Here is a 21,971-nt window from a genome sequence, read left to right on the forward strand (position 1 = left end):
TTTGCTTCGTCGGTCTTCAATAAGTTATCTATTATTTTTAGTGTGTAATAGGTTATATAATTGCTAATGCATCGCACACTTATATGAATTTATTCAATTTTTCAGTACAAAGATCAGTCAATATCAATTTGAACAATCTGAAAAAAATCAGGAAACCCACAAAAGACACCCTGTGCGTGGGTTTTACTGTTTCATTCACAATATTCGCATTATAAATTAGAACAGTGCGAGTAAAATGGATTTGACAATTCAGGTTATGAAAACGTGGAAATCATGTAAGAGTGTAAAAAGGCAATATGTAAAAATGAAAATGCAATAAATTTAAAAATGGTAAATGTAAAAATGAAAATGCAAACATAAAGTATAAAAATTGCAACTAATGTTAGGCTGTCAAATGTGTCATTATACGCCATGATGAAAAAAATCTTATACAAATATTTGACAAATAAATGTCCCACTTTACCAGTTCCCATTTCAGTGTATAATTTCAACAGTGTTCTTATATGGTATAAATAAGTTTGTTGATGAAGGAACACTCATTAAGGCCTTGTCTGGGTGTTGGCAAGGCCGTAGCCGGAAAACAATTTCGAGAGGGGTTTGGTTTGGTGGAACAGTAGAAAAACATGAAATATAAAAATAACGAAAGAAAGAAAATTGTGTTACATGATCACATATATTTATTAGAAAACCATTACAGAAATATTAACATCTTTTTACAAAATCAAATTTAGTTTTTTAGCTTTCTTTGCAGCAAAGAAATCGATTACCTCCTCGATGTCGATGTCAATTCTACGGTGGATTGACATTACCGCCAAACCGTTTAGTCGTTCCTGGCTTGTAGAGTTTCTTATAAGTTTTGAGGCGTTTTAAAAAGAGAAAGTCCTTTCAGGGGTACATGTGGAAACAGGTAGTGTCGCCAAGATCTTTGAAAGTTTGTACGCACATTACCGTAAGGTTTTTCCATTGTGTTTCGGGGAAGGTTTTTTCAATATTTTCTTTCAAGCACTTGGTTCGTTTTGATAAAATTTCTAACGGAGGGTGAGTGTAGGCCACAGCACTTAGGCCACATGTGACCCATTGTACATCCTCTCAAGGAGTTGTCCTCCTAAGTCATCGTCGATCCTGTCCTTCCCAGGAAGGTGGACAGGTCACTAGTAGACATTTCCTTTATATCGGCAAGTGTAGACCAAGACTCGCCGAACACACGATAACTCCGGACACTCGCATAGGACATGCCTGCCAGTTTCATCTTCCTGTTCACACATCCTGCATACAGGTGTGTCCACTAACCCCATATTATGGAGGTGTTTTCTTGGGTGACAGTGGCCAGTCAGAAATCTTACTGTTGAGTGTAAATTTTTCCTGGTCATCGCCAGATATTTCTTCGGCGCCAGCTTCCCAGGGTCATCAGTCATCAGGCCGTTGGTGCCACTGGGACCTAAAATTCTTAGTCCAGCTGCTTCCTTGGCTAAAGAGTCTGCAATGCGATTACCTTTACTCCTGTCGTGTCCTTTAATCCACCTCAGGATAATGTTATTATCTACCGAGGCTTTGGCTAAATCTTGGTGACACTCTAGTACTAGCCTTATGGTAACACGTTGTCTGTTCTAGGCTAATAGGGCTTTTCTGCTATCAGTGCAGATTGTTATTTTTTTGCCAGAAATTCCTTTCCTGGTTATTTCTTTTGTGGCGATTGAGATACCAGCAAGTTCTGTTTGAACCACGCTGGTATGTTTTCCCATTCTCCACTTAATCCTCAGGCTTAGTGATCTGGAGTACATTCCACATCCTGAGCCTCCTTTGGTTTTTGAGCCGTCTGTAAATATGCGTATTGTATTTGTAGCATCTTACTCTGTATTCTGTTTTATTTGTATTTTATAGGGTATATTGAACACAAACCTGGACTCAATTGCATCACTGGTTGCCTGCAGCAGAGGTTGCGCAGTGTGCGCTTCTCGCCATAGGCTCAGCCTCAATTGACCCATTCTTTTTTTGAGGTTTACACCAGCCTTGTGCAATCGTAACATGGTCATTAACACAACCTTCTTAACGTACAGGTCCAGGGGGGACAGACCAGTAATTAATTCCATTGTGCGGTTGACACCAACCAAGCCAATGGTTGTATTTGATAAAATTTTTGGTTGGTCGTTGCTTATATAACTTTCTGGGGGGATCAATCCCCCTTGATCCCCCCTGGCTACGGCCTTGGTGGGTGTTCTTTCATCGTGTATTATTGGATAATCATAAGTATAATATCAGAAAAACAGTGGAGTAGTGACATTAGACATTGGATATTGTATTTGACTCGTAGACATATACACATAAGTCAGGCTGAATTTGACGGATGGCGCATGGGTTATGATGACCTTGAGGACCGCTGTGGTTTGTGGCTTATTTGCATATACCTGTGACTTGAAAAAAACCACAAAAGAAAAAATCTAGCGGGGTCAAATAGTACGATTACAATATGTTTTTTTTCAGGTGAAACTGTTCCATCCCCCTTCCCTCCGAGCGGCGTCCAGCAAGTACCAGGCGGCGGTAACGGGAGTTGCCAAACCCCCACTCAAGGAGGTGGTGGTCCCCAACCACCCCCGCCGCCATATCCTTCCCTCCCGCCACACTCGCACATGCCGCCCATGAACCATGCTCTGCTGCAGCAACAACTTCTACAGAATCCGCACTTCGCACAGGCCAATGCCAATAACAGTAGTAGTCCCGGTGAGTTCATGTCAAAGGTTAATTTAATTTGATGGACAAAACTTCAGTTTTCAAGTAGACGCTCGAATAATTTCTCTAAAAGTTTTGTAGATGTTACAAGTCCTTGACGGTTGAGCCGAATAAATCGGTGAAAATATTGATCCTGTGAGGATCGAAATCCAGTTGAAATGATTTTCATTCTAGATTTTTCAGTCATCCAACCTTCACGGGAAAGTTAAAATACGAAATGCGTGGGATAAAAGAAAAACAAGTATTTGAATCCCTTGTCTATAATTATTTGAACGACTTTTCTGTGAGATGAATATTTTTCAATGAATTTTCGTATCATTTCTGTTAATATATATTGAAAATTCGAGTCAAAATACCAAAAGTTAAAAATGCATCAAGTGAATCCCGAAATCTGTCTCCCATAGAAATTTGTTTGGGTGCAGAGTGTCGTTCCAATCTTTCTTGCTGTATCATTCGACGATAAATAAACATCATTCACATCCTTCGTATTGCCAACTATTAGAAAAAATTGGCATTTAGCATTCCATAAGTTAGTCACAGCTTGTAACTGAGTTGTCTACAACTTTCAGGCTGCTGCATTTCTTCTATCTATTGCAGTTAGGAGGCTGCCTTAACTTAATCAAATATATAGAGTACCTTCAGATAACTAAAAAATTCAGAATTTGAAGTTGAAACGAAGCATCTTGGTGAAAAAATGCTGAAAGTCTTGTTGAAGGCAAGTTTTGTTGTGAAATATTGTGAGAATCTTGATGAAGTACCAAAACGTTCAGATATCTATAAAGAGGCTAGTGGCAGTTTCAAGCCTACTACACTATGCTTTGTAGAGTAGGATGTCAATATATTTCTATTATACAGGGTGTTCCTTAAACACATGCTAATATTTAAGGAGGTAATTTTTAGACCCATTTTAAGGAAAAAACGTCCTATGGACGAATGTCCTAAACGCCTTAACTTTTGAGATACAGGGTGGCAAAGTTTTCAAAAATAATCAGTTTTTTAATAATAACTGAGATAATTTTGTAGACATCTTTGGCATATTTGGTACATATGTTCCATGCTTCAAGGCGCATTTTCTGATGTACAATTTTCTTAATTTTCTCTGCCAGTGGCGTACGTACGAGTTTTGAAATGTATATTTTTGGCGAAAAAAATACTACGCCACTGCTTTATCTTGAATTAAAAATTATTTTTAAAATCTCCATACATTTCTGAGCACATTTGATTTGCTGGGTTTTCTTTGTCCGACGCATGGCTTTCGCTCAAAAAATTAAAAATCGCTTTACCTAAGGATAAATTCCTTAAAAATCTGATGCGGTATCGTGCATCGACTGAAAGCAAACTAAGAGATCAGATTTGTTGCAAAATAATTGAGGATCTAAAAGGTATTTGTTTGTTGTCAGATGCACTGTTCTCAATTAAAATCACTTCATAACGCAGCACCGCTTAATAATTTTTGAAAACATAAATTCAGTTATCCTGGAATAAATGACGTGTAGCAGAATTTATTTACTGCACCTCTTGGAAATATGGAGTTTGTCGATATTAAAAGCAGAAAAAACAGCGTACCCACCATAGCAATAAAAAACGAATTCTCTGTATGTACAAACGTCAGTAGTTAATATTGATGTTGGTTTAAAGTAAGGTGTTGGTGTTAAAAACTCACAGCGCGTTTTGATTGATTTTGAAGTGTTATTGAAGTTATTTTGGTAGTCCGCTGTTTTTCTGAATATCAGTAAATATGGTAAATTATACGAATGCGGAAATGGCGCAAATGGCGATGGTAATGCAACAGAAGCTAGGCGCATTTATCAGGAAAGATATCCTAATCGTGCCTTACCAGATAGTCGAACCTTTTCAAATATTCATCGTCGACTTGGGGAAACTGGTAGTTTCAAGAAAGGGACTCCGGAAGGTAGACCTCGTGTAGTAAGAACTCCTGAAATTGAGGAAGCGGTGCTGCAAGAAATTGAGGAACATCCTGAGACGAGTACGAGGAAGATCGCTAGAACTCTGGATATTTGTCATCAAATTGTTTGGTTGATTTTTTGTTATACCATTCCATATTTCAAGAGTGCAGGCATTACTCACCAGAGATTTTCCACAGCGTGTGAACTTCAGTCAGTGATATCTACAAAGTATTGCACTAAATCCGCAGTTTGAGACACAAATTTTGTTCACAGACGAAGCAAATTTTTCTCGGAATGCCATTCAAAATTTCCATAACAATCATGTGTGGGCTGAAAAAAATCCCCATGCAATAACCGAAACCCATTTCCAATACCAATTTTCGGTTAATGTATGGGCAGGAATTATAGGTGATCATCTAATAGGCCCATTTTTTCTACCAGGACGCCTTGATGGTCGTTCTTATTTACACTTTCTCGAAGAAGGCTTACCTGGGTTATTGGAAGATGTGCCACTGGCGTTAAGGAATCGAATATGGTACATGCACGATGGCGCCCCTGCTCATTTCAGTGTAATTGTCCGAAACCATTTAAATACAGTTTATCCTAATCGTTGGATAGGTCGCGGAGGATCTCAACAGTTTAAATTTTTTTATGGGGTCACCTTAAAACTGTTGTGTATAAAACTCCCGTTAATACTAGAAGATTTAAGAGAGCGAATAGTTGCCTCGTGTGAAAATATACGAAATACGCCGGGAATATTTGAACGGGTGCGTAATTTCATGCGTAGAAGGGCGGAAGCATACTGTCACAAAATAAAATAAAACTCGTTTTTGTGAAAAATTTATTTTTTTGCAGATTATGTTTTCAAATATTGTTAGGGAATTGGTAATGCGTTATGAAGCAATTTTCAGATTCTCATTCATTTTAGAATTGATCTAATTTCTTCATTTGCTTTCTGTCGATTTTTATTTTTTTGAGTGAAAATCATGCGTCGGACAAAGAAATACCAGGAGATCAAATTTTCTCAAAAATAAATGAGGATTTTAAAAATGATTTTATTTTGAAAAGAAAGCATTGACGTAATACTTTTTTTCCAAAAATATTCAATGCGAAACCCGTAGGGATGCCACTGTTTGAAAAAATACAGATTTGTGTACATCAGAAAATGCGCCTTGAGGCATGGAACATATGTACCAAATATACCAAAGATGTCTACAAAATTATCTCAGTTATTATTAAAAAACTGATTATTTTTGAAATCTTGCCACCCTGTATCTCAAAAGTTAAGGCGTTTAGGACATACGTCCATAGGACGTTTTTTCCTCAATATGGGTCTAAGAATTACCTCCTTAAATATTAGCATGTGTTTAAGGAACACCCTGTATAACTAAACACGTGTCGTGGTTTTCAGATGGAAATTTCAAATCAAAGTGTGTATTTTAATTTCATGTGTTAAGCTTGTCGCCCACTTGTCCGGTACAGCACAGTACGGTCCGTCCCGTCACGTCAAAATACGTATAGGGTTGTTGCAATGAAAATAATGGATAACCGCCCACTAGCCCGGCACGGCACAGGCAAGAGCGTCCGCCGCCGGAAAGGATTTCAGCTCTTCGATCCTGTCCGGCAAATAACGGTACGTGCTGTGACGGACAGGCCAAGTGAGCGCGTCGCCGGCCAACGCTTGCCAGCATCAACTTGCCCAAACGTGCCTGGGAAGTTTCTGTCTCTTTGTTTTGCTATTCCATCAGTTGACAGCACAGTGTCAAACGGCACCTATGAAAATGGACGAGGAAAAATTGAGTTGCTTGTTAAGGTAGGCTCTAGAATATCCAGAAGTTCTGGAAATTTGCCTGGAGTCATTCGGAAATACTGGAAAAATTTCTCCTCGTCTTCTTTCAGGTCATTGAAAAGATGATGAAACTCTCCCAGATTTGCCCTCTTTTGATTAATGGGATGGACTCACATCCTTCTTTTTCGTAACTATTCTCTTCTACATTCAATAATGCGGCCACTATAATGATGACTTCTTCGTTAGAACTGGTAATGATAGACATGGTTTTGTCACCGCTCGACGTCAACTGAAATTCCCATAAAATCGAACAAAAAGCACCTTCAGTATGCTGGTTGTAGCTGGAATAGTTAGTGGGCGATGCTACTACCTGTCGCCATCAGGCGATGGACAGTGCCGTGCTGTGCTGCGCTGGACAAGTAAGCGACAAGCTTTACAGCTGCCGGACTGAGTCACGGCCGCTGAGTAGCCCCTCCCTCAAGATGTGCAGTAGATGTGTAGAAATATATTGTTATTCGAGCCGTAAACTTTTAAATTCAGGACCGTTTTCAGTTGGTGATGGAGATTAAAACTAAATTGCATAAACATATGTCATACATCATCCAAACTTTACGCAGATTTGATTTCTCCCACCGGCCATGACTCAGTCTGGTAGCTGTACTGTATGATTGTTGAAATCGATATTGTAAAAGTGTAAACGAAACACTTCATTATAATTTCATGAAAAGTAGCTGCTTGGTGAATAAATATCTATTTATAGTTCTACGAGACGTAAATTTCCAACATGTGGTTTTAAAATTGTTCTTTAAAATTAACTATTTCGTGATTCGAATCGATAGCTTTGAATAAGTAAACAACCTCCATGGTATATTAACAGGCAACCTCGACCTGCTGCAATGATTCTTTTATTAGTATCGATTGATGGATTAGATGTGTTCGAAAGATTATAGTAGATTTATATGTGGGAAATGAGATTTCAATGTTGGTGGTTAAGAATTTGATTTTATTTACAGTACAATTTCAAAGTTATAAACGAGTCTACTTAAAAGTTGATCTCTATTATTTTAATAAATAATAGAAATATGTATTCGCCATTGAAATTCAGTGATGTTATCCAATATTTTATCTCACTTTTGAAGACGAGATATTTCCATTGAATTGCAACATAACACATTTAAATAGAAGGTTTGGTATTTCGCAAAAGTAAACAGTTTTTCAACTTCATATAGAAACATCAACCTATTTTGTCATAATGAAAATGTTCCTCAAACTGAGAACATTTTCGAAAAACAATATCTCTTTTTTGCAACACCATACGAAACTCATGCTTCTCATGATCTCACAAACTTTATTTGAAAAATATATCACGAATATCATCAACAGTGATCACTGTTGATAAAGCTACTGTGTTAGCCAAACATGTCCTGATATATTTTTCAAATAAAGTTTATGGAAATCAAATCGTGAGGTGTAGTTTATGAAATTTCTATGGATCTTTCTCAAGTAACGGCCAAATCAATCATTATGCTTACACCTCTTAACCACTTAACCATTTGACTCACGAGTTTTGGTTTCAAGAGATAAACATTATTTTTTGGTAATACATTGTCAAAATATGATATTTGTAAACACTTCAAACATTTTTTTAGAATTCACACCCCTGGTAGTACGAAAAAAAAAGTGTCTACAATTGTAGATATCAGTAGTCAATGGTACCTATTATGATATTTATTTGAAAAAGAAAAGAACATTAGTTGTGTAAAATCAAATATAAAAAAGATTGTTCATTCTAAATCAATTGTTGTGGAAGTTCTCAAAACAGTTGCGATTTTTCTGAAGGTACAAATATACCTTACATTTAGTGCAAATCCATCGTGACTTGCCCTTGCACCCAACATTTTTACAACGTCCAGGTAGAGATATACCAGTGTGCTCTGGCATATGATTCACATTGTCCATTTGTACATCTGCTAGAGGCCTCACTTCGGTTCTTTTTCGACTTGGCTGGACTGGGGCATCATCTTTTGATGGCCTCCCAACCTTCTCTCGTGAAATTTCATTTCCCTGTTTGATGAGGACCTCTCCTATTTCCATTCTGAAGTGTAATAAATCTAGATTTTTTTTTTGCTGGCCGTCCAAGCAGCTGATAATCTTTTCTGTACTCTGTCCATGAATTTATGAGTGCCATATCTACAGCATGAAATATCATCCTCAGTGTCCATTTCTTGGACCTTATTTTTGTTCTATATAATGATGTGAGTGCGTCAGCTTTGTCGACGCCACCCATAGAGGTATTGTATTCCTTTACTATTTGCGGACGGTTCACGTCACATAATCCTGGTCAAGCCAATCTTGACAACCATTCTTCATCAGCAAACAATTTTTTCATGTCATGATTTTTTTCACTCAAAAACATGAAAACTTCTGATCTCAGTTCAAAGAGACGGTTCAAAATTTTCCCGCGAGATAACCACCTCACTTCTGCATGTAGGAGTAACGTTTTGAACTTGCCACCCAATTTTGTCACACATCAAGGAGAATAATCTTGTGTTTAGAGCCCTAGACTTTATGAAGTTAATAACTTTCACAGCATCTGATAGAACGGAGTTAAGATTTTCCGGCATACCTTTAGCAGCTAATGTTTCTCGATGGATGACACAATGCGTACTTTGGCATTCAGCAGCAACACTCTTCATTTTTGCTGCTAGCCCTGTCAATTTTCGTGACATAGCTTCTGCCCCATCTGTACACAAGCCAATATACTTGTACCAGGGAATGCCTACTTTGAGCACATAAATGAGTTCCGCTGTGGTAATTGATCCAAGTGGTTTGCAGAAAAACATCTTCTATCACCTCTTCATTATAATCAAATCGCACGAAAACAAGTAGCTGTGCCATGTTTGTAACATCAATGCTTTCGTCAACTTGAAGTGCAAAATAAGTGCATTCTTGGAGTTTCAAAGCCAGTTGTTCTTCAACATTATTTTAAATATATTTTTTTAACTAGGAATCTGGGGATTTTTAGGTAAAATTCCAAAAGTGTTTTATTGTTTTATTTTATTGTTGAATTATAAATTCCAATGTAATAGAAAAACAAAGATGTCAGGTCGTTCACTGGGTTATGGGTATTTCGTTTTTCTAGCGACCCGTGAGCTGAGTCATGTTTGCTATTAACACTATGTTGCTCATATCACTCACGCGTACCACCTGAAATATTCCCGCGTACCACTGGTGGTACGTGCTCTGAGCGCCTCATTTCTTGATATCTGTATATTTGAAGACTCAATGCCGGTAAGGCCTATTTTCATTATTCAGTCAATTTCGGACATACTGGAAACCATGTCTTTTTACTGATTTACGATTTTGTTCATGTCAGATCTTTCATGACCCATTCTTAGTATCAAAAAGAGCATTGGCATATATATTTCATGAACAACCTGTCGTGTTCCCATACAAAATCTTGATTGGGTATCTTCTGATAAAGCTTTTCATGACTTCACAATCCATAATCTTGACATATCAAAGCTTGGCTTAGACCAGGCTCTAGTTTGCCCAGGTTTTCATTCATTAATGAACCTGTAGATCTACATCGATCTGTTTCATAGACTAGGCAAGGCCTCTACGAGATATAACAATATACATAGATAAAGGTGAAACTGGAACTTCTGACGTAAAAGAAATCCAAAAACAAGCACTTCTGTCAGTCTCCAGAACTTCAATACTCTTGTCAACGCCCGTCTCACTAACAGTATCTTCAGGAAATGGCTAAAACTAATTCCTAACTCTAAAACTGGTATCTTAGTGTTCCCAAATCGTTTTCATTTCACCGCAGTGGCTCCAAATATATATAAGACTGCTTGTATATATATATATATATATATATATATATATATATATATATATATATATATATATATATATATCCAAACGACGAAGCACTGTTATGTCTCGTTCATCTATCTTGATGGCAATAAATTGCGCCCCGACCAAGGCTCTAATTAGATAGTATCGCTTGGAATTCATACAGTCAAAGAGAGCGTGACAAGGCATTAGTGTAATTTGTTTGTAAACAAAACATTTCAACGTCAGCATGGATGTAGCGGTACATATACATTCATTTTTATCGATTCTATCTGCCAACTTGATGATATTCATTCGGTGTATGATTGCATAAGTTTTGCACATATCCTGTTGCCTGACGGTTTTGTAGGTTATTTGAATGTGGAGTAGTTCGATTTCATAATCGAAGTCGAATAATAATTTATTGTCCAACAGTTTTCCATTTGCGGGACAATTTAACAAACTGACAAGAAAGTTATTTGATGTTCATGAAGAACCTAATCTTTATTTGTGTATTCATAACTAGACTCGGTTAGTCTAATTGCATGGTTAGTCCCTATAAAATTCTTAATCAAATTAAAGAATATAATTTTCAATTTTTCAATCGACCTTTTTTTGGGTATTTTTTACCGTCCTCAATCTGAAAAATATCAAATTATAATGAAGAACTTTATACAAGTGTAGAAAGGGCAAACTTTTCAGTTTATCCCGATAAGTTACCAAAAATGTCGGTGAAAAACTGATTTTCCTCCACAAAAAAATGGATTTCGTTGAATAATTTTCAAATATTGCTACCACAACCTGCAGGGCTAGTCTAGCAATAATGGTAATATTATCCAGCTATGTATAGGACATGTATCAGAATGGGGCATTGAAATGTTTTTGGTCTGTTTGGTCAACCAATTATTATTATTTGCTATTCGTAATTGAAATGCCATATTTTTATGAGAGATTAGTTTTTGTGAAAAAACTTTTTGACTTTCAATGTCTCCGTTTTTTTTTACAAAATATGTGAGACCGTGCATAGAAGTAGTTCCTTTTAGATACAAACTGGAAAAACTACTTTCACATGAACATTGACTTACATGAAAGGAAAACTCTAAACATTTGTTATGGAATCGAAATAGAAATTATACATACGAATGATGCACATTGAATATTTATTCTCGTTCTAGGTAGTTCGAACATTGAGTACATTGGAATTAATCTGGCTAGGTAGTACATGTGAATCAATTGAGCCTTTGAGTAGTTTTACCTATTGAGAATATGACACCAGCTCATGAGGTCTCTGAACTGACTAAGTTAACCTTAGTATATAGTTCTCGATTACTCACTTTTCTTTCGGGAAAAATACCATGAATTTTGAAAATGAGGGATCTTAAAACGGCTTGAACTTCAACAGCTACTTTGAGTATTCATAAGACTTTCGTAAGAAGTATACCTTACGGGCCTAATGATATTGATATTTTATAAAGTCTGTGATCATGAAACTATAAGATTTAGAAGTTGCCCCATCATGTAAACTCATTATGCTCAGTTGTATATGTATAAGATTATGAATATAATGTCAATTTTCTGTTTTTGCTAAGCATTTTGTTTTTTTTTATATTGGCTGCTTCTTTCAGCACCACCATAAAACATAGTTTTCATAATCCAGTCTTTACACAACTCATGTATAACATCAGGACGTGTCGATCTCTTTCTCAGTAAAACCAATTTTATTTAGCCTATTCAACAAATATTGTGATCAACGCTATCAAAAATACCAGCTAAATTCATACGAATACCTCAAATTATCATCCAAAACTTTCGATAAAACTATACGGTTCATTCCACTTCCAATAACCCACCTGTAAAAAATTTCAAATTCAAAAAATGATCGAGTGATACCGCATTTGAAATGTCTTTCAGTTCTTTATCCAACCCTGTAATATTTTTGACATAATAAGGATAAACAATGCCAGAGAAAAATTAAAAGTTTTTTGAAATTGTATTTGATTTCGAACTAAAAAGTGATACTTGGTGAAGTCGCCAAAATACTGAGCCATAAATACAATTGAATTGGATATTTTTTTACAGCGCACATTTTAGAATATCTGTCAAATTTTTATAAAAATTGATACAATTGTCGTTTTAAGTATTTAATATAGACACACTTTGTCACACTAAGTAATTTGGACAAATTGTTCAAAAGTTATCACGATAAGATTAACTTCACGCAACGCAGTGAACTATTACGCGTCGCATCTACTGTAAAACGACGGGGGACGATGCGCGGGGGTAGAGGGGCGGTCTAAGCAACGAAGCGCCATCGCCGAGAACGCGGGCAGACGCGTGAGGGCAGACGTCGTTGACGGTTTTGTTAGTTTTTGCAAATTTCTTTATAGGTAACATAATTTGATTCTAGAAGCTATTCATTAGGTACATAGGGCAGTTGGCATATTTTTTAATTTGAAAATACAAATTACTAGCTATTGCCCGCTCTTATATTAACGTACAACCGAAGCTACTGAACCTAAAATCTCGAAATATGCAGGTAGATTCTTTGTAACGCATACATAAGCATCAAGAAAGAAAATCTGAAATTTCCACCTCCAAGGGGGAAAAATAGGGGTTCATAGATTGTATTGAATTTCGTCATTTTTGAAGTTGGAAACTAAAGTTTTGGGGTTATAGAAAACTATTGTAACTATTCGTTTAAAATGGTTTGTCACGAAGTTTAATGTGACAAACCAAATTCAACGCAGACGAAGCCGCGGGCAACAAAAAGTTTTTGTAATTCCTAAGTTTGTTTAACATTATTCCATCAAGATGTAGACATTCAACCTTGTTACTTGCCGTTTTCTTTGCATAATCCGCAGTGTGGAAGCCAATTAGAACGAAGAGAGACAAAGTAAATGAAAAATTTAATCCTCCATCGATATTTCTTTCCCCAAGCGATGCCTAATGAGAATTTATCAATTCTGTTTGTTTAGATTGTATCTCCCAACAAGCGAATACTCTTAAATCATTGTTCGCTATCAAATCATTCGAGTCCCATATAATATCTAGCCTTTTTTTCAATCGTAGAAGAGACAGGGCACAACTAATGTGATCCGTGATAGTAATTCAGCAATTTTCACAATTTTTATTCTAGATGCGTTAATGATATATGAGATAACAGGTAGAATTTGAGAAACCATTACAATCTAAATTCTCGGACCGCCAGTTAATTTTAAATATGAATAATTCTTGGCATTATGAAAAATGGTGAGTGGTTAACCTCTTGTTGGTCGTTCAATAAAGAATTTGAATGTTTGCACTCATGTATTTCCGGAGACTCCAGCAGGTTCAATTCATGTCCTCTATTTTCTGCATGGAGTATGTCGTAGTCGATGTTGAAATCGTGATTGTTCCCCAAAAGGTGGCACGTATAAGTGGAGTTGGTCTTCTCTAGTTATGTTCGGAGATTCTGGTTTTAAACTTTCTTGAAGTCCTTTCTATATAACTTTTTGGGCACGTTCAAATTTTACTGTGCTAAATGATGATGCAGAGTCCCCATACACAGAATCCAACTCAACTTTGATTTGCGTTAGCGTATCGCCTTCAAAAACAAATATTTAATGACAGCTTGATACTCAATTTTGTCAATTTTCATAAAAACACTCGCTAAAAAGACTGTTACTTAACACCTGCGCTCCCAAAATTACTGAAACTTTGGTGAGTAACTGTCAACAGATGAACAACAAAATTCACTAGCTTTTATTCACAAGTGTTGCTATCTTCATGTTGAGATCGAAAACTTTTGAGATCACCCTCGTATTACTTGCTGATAATGTAGCTTTCGCAGGTGAAGGAATATTTAAATTCGATCAAATAGTTTTTCAGTTCATCCATCACGAACAAACATACAAAAAAATCATTGAGATCGATTTGTTGATAACAAATATCATCTGTATGAATCTGTTAATAATATCAAGCATTGACTTCACTCACCAACTCTTTCAACAAATAACCTTTTCATTTATCACGTTCCAGTGTCGAAGGTCCAAGTCAGTCGTGTGCCAAAGCCATTATTTAATTACAAATTCAATTCATACGAAAGTGTTTGTGCGCGTTTTTACCGCAGCCTTGGCAGTGATTCAAATCCAACGCACTGCGAGCGTTTTAATTTTTTTCTACTCTATTCTATTGACATTTTGTGCCGACTACAGAAATCCTAAATTGATTTTCCGAGTTCGTTCCCATTTTCGAATAGTCATTCGCGTGTTTTCTTCAACAACGAACAACTCCCGTTATTGTTGCAATCGTCAATTAAAATCCTATCATTCGGATCAACGCCGGAAGGTAGTTCGACTTCCGGCCGCCAGGCGTCGCCGTCGTTGCTTTCGCTTCACGACCACCGTAACTCCTGCCGTCGTAGTCTCGATCCTGCCGTTAGACGAGAATTTTTCTGTCGCGCCTCCCGTCATTCGGTTTGTGCTCACACAAAAAACAATCACCTGTCGATCGCCGGGAAATTTGGAAAATGTCGTACGGCGCGTCGTCTTCGGCGAAAAAAATGCTTTAACCGGAGCGGTGTCGGCGATCGCGAGGCCCTTCAGGGGCGTACCGGCCCCCCCGATGGGGGCGACTGCTCGGCGGGCCCCGCAGTGACAGGAGACGGGTTAAGCCCGTCTTGGATCCATGATGGGCTATATTATGGGGTGTACATGCTTTAAAGGTGAATTATTGTTTTGTTGTGTTTTGATTTTTGGTGCAGGAATGTTGTTGTTGTGTATGCAGGACATATTTTTCTATTATGGTAAATTTTTGACTTTTGTCGTTCTTTAGAAGTTCGAATGTGTTTTGTTGTCAAATAGTCAAGCTGAATCCACTAGTTTCTACCCGTCTCAGACACTGAATCAAATCTTCTGTACCATCGGCGTATATTTTTAAAAATCCGTCTATCGAAATTGTTCCACAAATAATATAAATATACCACTCTGCATGTGAACTTTACTCTATTGCGAACTTCTGTCATCAAAAACATACTTCAAAAATACGGGGTTAGTACATGAAATTAACGACTAAATGAAGTGACTTCGGACACTTTCAGTGGATCTCCAAACTAAAATTTTGTTAAGTAATCATTAAAAAAACTACTGTGAGGATATTAATGAATTAGTTTTCCAAATTAATTGTCGATTCATGATATCATTAAATATAATCATCATTTCATTTTATGTTTTCATTCAGTGCTTGTTTGAAATTTCGCGGATCTGATGTATTAAATTAGACGTATTTTAACCTACTTCAAATTTCAACTCTGATTTATTAAATATTACTGGAGTTTTTTCCCAACACCAAATCGTTATTTTTACACCTCGACACGTGTTTCGATCACCAAGTGATCATCTTCAAGAGGAAGATGACCACTTGGTGATCATCTTCCTTATTAGGTACTATCTCATTGATCTCTCATAAACACCATGCTACATCTCTTAAGTTCGTGATTAGGTCTCTTCAATAAGTTCTTTCTTTTCGGATATCTTATCGTTCTCTTCAATTCGATTCCTACCTTCATGTTTTCCAGAAACATCCGTGTAAATTAGAAAGTAGTCGCTCATTTGAGAGCTTATTCAAATTACGTTTTGAAATCAGGAAATGTTGATTAGTTGCGAAGATATGCAGAAAAAACCGACATTCTACAGTTTCGTTTTGATTTATTTCAGATTTTAACAAAACACTTTTTCATTGTTTAATTTTCAAGCTGTTCAAGCTTTTACAGATTTTGGATCCGAATTTTCGTCTTCAAGCAAAAAAAATCACCTGATATGAGTAGCATTTTTGATAGTATCTTTAAGATAATTTTCAAATACCATTTTTGAAATCATCTTAAATATTGTAACTGATATATTTGAAACGTCTCTTCCAGAAATTTTATAGGTAATTTTTTAAATTCATTTTTATGTAGTATTTTGTAACACTGAAATAATTTATTAACATAAAGTTTTTATCGGCCAAAAGCTCTTGTTATCCACAACTGGATTGATGACTTCAGTTCTTTTTCATGTACAATTCGTTGCTACTGTTACAGATTTTGAAGAAAAAAATTGAAACGTAATTAATTATATGATAATATAAACGCATATGTTAAGAATTCACTGTACATGAAACCGATTAATTACTAATTTGCTTCATTTAGGCTGATAAAGGGTATCTCTGGGACATCTGTTGTTTTTTTTTGGGGTAGAGTTTAGGTTCATATTTTAATTCATAAAGCATCTTTAATTTTAAAAATGGACGTGTTTATGTTATTCCATGCAATAATTGTTTCATCTTCTGTACCATCATCTTAAATGTCAGGATCATTTATGTAACATTACCTTGAATATCACGTAAGAAGTGAATTCTTAACTAAAATTATAAAAAAAAATAAATCCGTTTATCCTGTATTTTCTAAACAAGAATATGGTTTTACGTATTACAACAATTAATACCAAAATTGTTGAATGTTGAAACTCAAAGTTTGAACTTTGGTTGTTTAATTTATCAGAAGGGATTTTGTGATGCACTGTTTGGAACCTTTGGTGTAGTAATGAATATTACTACAGAGGAAGATTAAACTTCATCTTGGAAATGATCACTTGGTGATTGAAACACATGTCGAGGTGTTGAAAATAACGGTTTGGTGATAAAACTCCAATAATATTCAGAAAAGGTCTTCCTGAATTATCAGTGAATATGAGTATTTCTATGATAACATTTCGGGTAGTATTTTGCCGCACATTCTTTGTGGAAGTAAATTTCAGTTTCAAATTTTGAAAATTAAATCTAGAATTCTTCATTATAAATCCCATACATTCTTCAGTTTCAAATTATCTAAATGAACAATTCGTTCAGGCCAGTCTCTCAATGAAGGACGTTGGATTATATCCGACAGGTAAATTTTTCACTTCACGCCGTAAAAATTGAGCTTTTGCGAAATTTGAAAATGTATCAAGTCCCATCATTATCTAGAAAATATTTCTCATTTAATAGCTTACAAATGAGAAGGACTCTTTTTCAAATCATAAATCAAATTTATAACCGCTCGCTCTGAAATCTTCCAAATGCACACACATACTGGACAAGTCTGGACAAGTCACATGAAATACACATATATGACATATATAAAATTGTAAATTATAAATTATTTACAACGTAAAATTACAACATGATACATGACATATGAAACAAAATTTAAAAATGAAACATAAACATATTAAGGTCCATATAGATTATTAACAAATCTGTAAGTCATATATATATAAATAAGAGTTAGGAGTATTATGTAATAATGAAACAAATTTAACCGAAAGAATGAAAAAAAAAAAGCAGGAATTGTAATTCAAAATAACTTAGGACAATTCGAAATCATTTACTTCGTAGTAGGCTTTCCTCAACAGAATATTCAGTTTCTTTTTGAATATTTCTAGCTGTGTATCTTTCAATTCAATAGTTAATTTATTTAACAGTCTTATTCCTAGATAATTGCGACTAGTACTTGCTAATTTATGTTGTGGAATCAGCAGGTTGTCTCTATTTCTTATATCATGATTATGATTATCACTAAGTGTAAGAAACAGCAAGTGTCCAAAAATACTGCCTTGTGGTACTCCATATCTTATTGGGAATTGTTTACTGAATTTATTGTCATGTTCGATTTGTCATATAAGATCGCATCAAATCAAGAGATATACCTCTGAGACCATGCTATTCCAGCTTTTCGAGTAAAATATTTTTTGAGACACAATTGAAACCTTTACTCAGATCAACAAATACTGCCAAGGTTGATACTTTGTCTTCGAATCCTTCTCCTATGAAATTGACTAGCTCAAAAAAGTGCACCAGCAGTACTTTTCCGCTTTCTAAATCCAAACTGCGAACTCGTGAATGAGTTATTTTGTTTTAAAAATGAGGCTATTCGTATTGCAATTATTTTTTCAACAATTTTACCTAAAATGGGGACCAATGCAATTGGTCTGTGGTTTCATATCGATGTTGTATCTCCTGATTTGAATATTGGTATCACTTTTGCGATTTATAGTTTATCCGGAAATATTCCAGTTGTTAATATATTATTTATTATCTGAGTTATTGGTTTTAGTAATGCATCTAGGTTTTCTTTATACATACACACTGAGTGGTTGTAGATGTCAGTTGAATTGTTATTCTTGAATGATTTTATTATATCAGTTATTTTTTCTTCTGTTGGAGGATAGATGAAAAGTGAATTTCCATTTACGGTAGTAGGGGATTTACCCAGATGTGTCGAGAAAGGAGCTCTCGAAGGTGGAATTTCATTGAAATAATCATTTCATTCACAATATTCACAAAGTAATTGTTGAATTCTTCGGCAGATATCGTCGTAGTTGTCTTTTTTTTAGGTTTCCTTCCTGTATTGGTGTTGATGTGCTCCCAGATAGCTTTTGGTCTATTAGACGACTCGCGAATATTACTCAGCGCCACTTGTTTTTTCCTATTAATAAGTAGTTGTTCATACTCATATTTCTTTAATTTGAATTGTTCTTTCAATTCTTCATTATTTGGTAATTTCAACTCTATTAAATGGTTTAGGTTGGTAATTTCTGTCTTGGCTTTTATAATGCTAACATCGACTATAGCTTCTTTATTTCTCCGGTAATTATCAGCCTTCACCTCGATTAACGGAAAGCTCATTTCGTGGTAATATTGAAAAATATTCAGAAATGTTTCAGTGCACTCATTGGAATCTGTTATTTCATCTACTTGTATCTTTATATTTATTTTGCTCAAAGCTGTAAGACATACATTTTTCTGTTTGCATGATCTATTTTTCAATAATGAAAATAGATGAACAATTTTTTATAATTGTCTACTTTTGTTTTACCCTCCAAGTAGGACTCGCTCCAGTCAAAAATTTAACCTTAAATGAAATACTTTGTAGAATTAGTTCATCACCATCAAGATTGAAGAAATAGATGACTAGAGATTTCATGCTTATGAACCTGTGAAAGATACGACTGAAGAAAAATTATTTACTAAGAGGCTTGCATTCATTCCGTACCATCACAAGTTTAACAGTTACCTACATTCTCAAGTTGATAACTCTATGAACACTGAACCCTGAATAAATTCGTCATATTGGTCATACACTTGTTAACTCAAATATATTAGCCTCACATTATAATATCGTTAAGCCATCAAACCCAACGTTGGTATTTATGACGCCTTTTGACTACTATAATTTAAATCATACTCTCATTCTCATTCAAATGTGATTACGTGCTGATATTTGTTTGGAATTCATATACAATCGTGTGCAATATCTAGGGATATTATTTCAAAAAATTCTCATACCCACTAAAGCTTCGAGAGAGGCACCCGCTGTGCAAGAATCCACATATATCTTATCTCAGACTCTGGGACTGCCATTCTTAAGACTACTGGAAGATAAATAAATTCAGAGTCCTTTCCTTAGGATAAAACTTCCAATTTCCAGGGTTAAAATCACTCTGTGAATTGTTGTTGAAAACTTTTATAAAAAAAATATTCAGACAGTAGGAACTTGATTGAATTAAATGCTACAGGAACCGTGTTGCGATGAAATTGAAAATAAACTTCAGCGCCTACTTTTGACTAGTGCTCTCATGAACTCATCAGTGATTTTGTAATTGATAGTTATACTTTACAACTACATATTTGATTTGAATATTGTCTATATTACCGTAATTGACAAACATAAGGAATTAACAAAGTAGAGTTTTAGCCCCTTGATCGAAATGTCTCATCAATCTTGTAAAAACACAACTGCTCTTCGGTTTATAGCAATTCCTAAATTGTTCTGAATTCCTTGTCTTGCAATAAATGAATTTGTTATTGAAATACACAATTTTCTTCTACCCTTCAACACATCATTCCAAAAACTATAGTACAACGTTGGGTTTCGTTTCCATTATTTACATCTGGGTGAAGAAATGTAACAACAGTAATTGAACAAAAAGAAGCACATATTTTTGTGAGAAATCAATCATGAATCATAAAAATTTAATGTGATGTAGCTTTAGTGTATGGGCACTTTATTTGTGTCCACCATTTTTGCCTTCTGAGGGTTGTCGATCGTAGAGGAGCGAAAGCTAGTTAACGAAAACATAGATTTTAAACAGATTTTTCTGATCATGAATAGAATCATTGAGCCTTGAGAAAAAGCGGAATCTGGTTGGAATATTTGCAGGTTCTATTGATAACACTATGACGAGTAGACTAGGTGACCACGTAAGTTTTAGTCATCCCCTGATAATGACAGCTTGCGGAATTTGCATGGTGTGAAAAAAGTGTTTTCAATATATCATGCCAGAGAATCCAATTCTATCTATTGAAATACTTGAAGATTGTGGACGATTTCGTCGGTCTTTCAAAATATACTGACAAAGTGCGTGCATCACAGTGATGAGAGCCTTTTACAAAAGAAAACACTTCGAACATTTATTCAGTTTTATGGACCGATTACAACATTTTATTGCACATTTTACAGAACTTTGCGGTCGATGAAAGTACAAAAAAACCATTAAGAACACTTGTGTTTAAAGTTTAGGGTTGTATAGATGAAACTTTTTTGAAACATTCATATTACTTGGGCATGCCAAAGCTCCCTTGTATTCTGGTCAACGCAAAATATAAGCACTCAAAAAAGCTAAGTTACCGTTAATGTTTATTTTAATGATCACTAATCATTTAGATTTCTCAAATTAAAAAAAACAGAGAATTTGCTAAAATTTCTATCAAGTAAGTTGAATTATTGGAAAAAAAATCAGTGTCTTCTCGTTCTATCTCCTCACCTGAAAATAACAGACTTTCTCTTAACATATGCCAGAAGAATGGTAATGTCCAGATATATGTAGTTTGAATGTACAATCATACAAACAAAATGTAGAACTTAGTTCAGATTCATGTTACTGTCTCCAACATAACATATTTATCAATGGTCTGCAATAGATGAAACAAAGTTCCGCATTAACAAGCTAAGCAGGATGCAAAGACTTGCATGTTTGGGCATAACCTCCAACCTCTCACCTCAGCAATGGTTACTATTGGTTACGATGTATTACCGCAGAGTTAGTCAAAATTCATTTGATACTTCTCGTATTCTTTGATTTTTGTGGCTTTTTATTCGAAGACCATTGTTGTTTCGTTCCACTGTTATCTGTTATCTCTTGTCACCCTGTATCTTCAAAACCAAGCAATTTTTCAAAAATTATCGAAGGAAATATGTTAATAGGATAACCCTTCAAATGTTCGCCATATGTTTGATAAACACTCTTTATATAGTAGTCTCTTACTGAACTAAGTGATACGCATTTCAGTTTAACGACGTACACGATTGCCACTGCCACGTTAAATTTGATAACTGTAGTCGTGGGGGTGGAATGAATGTAAGGAAAGTGTCACCAAAAGGGTGCCTCCCTTGGGACCGTTTTTGAGCTTTTCGACATTAAGTATGGACTCCTCTGACTGGGGAAACATTGCGTTTTCATTTTCTAGCTCCACAATTTTACATTTCAGGTATTACGAGTTTGGGATTCATGTTGAGATTGGTTAGCATTTTCATTTAAACTGATGTTATGTAGAGATTTTTGTAGTTGAAACTCGCACATTGAAAACTGTTGAAGGATGTTATCATTTCCTATTGTTAGGTCAATACGACGCTTAATGTTTACCCAATGTTC

At 35.4% G+C, this 21,971-nt stretch overlaps 1 protein-coding gene across 7 annotated transcripts in view; it reads left to right on the top strand.

Annotated features, from left to right (window-relative positions):
* Positions 1-21,971, top strand: part of LOC111503509 (uncharacterized) — a 324,843-nt gene that overhangs the window by 207,637 nt on the left and 95,235 nt on the right. For all 7 annotated transcript variants that reach the window (XM_074175659.1, XM_074175667.1, XM_074175662.1 and 4 more), the window contains one exon: positions 2,482-2,718. In XM_074175659.1, coding sequence (XP_074031760.1) covers positions 2,482-2,718 — 237 coding nt within the window. The remainder of the gene's footprint in view (positions 1-2,481; positions 2,719-21,971) is intronic.

Source organism: Leptinotarsa decemlineata, unplaced genomic scaffold (genome assembly GCF_025532065.1).
Source record: "Leptinotarsa decemlineata unplaced genomic scaffold, Ldec_3_MD MMD2_tig00001064_RagTag_RagTag, whole genome shotgun sequence".
NCBI classification, from domain to species: domain Eukaryota; kingdom Metazoa; phylum Arthropoda; class Insecta; order Coleoptera; family Chrysomelidae; genus Leptinotarsa; species Leptinotarsa decemlineata.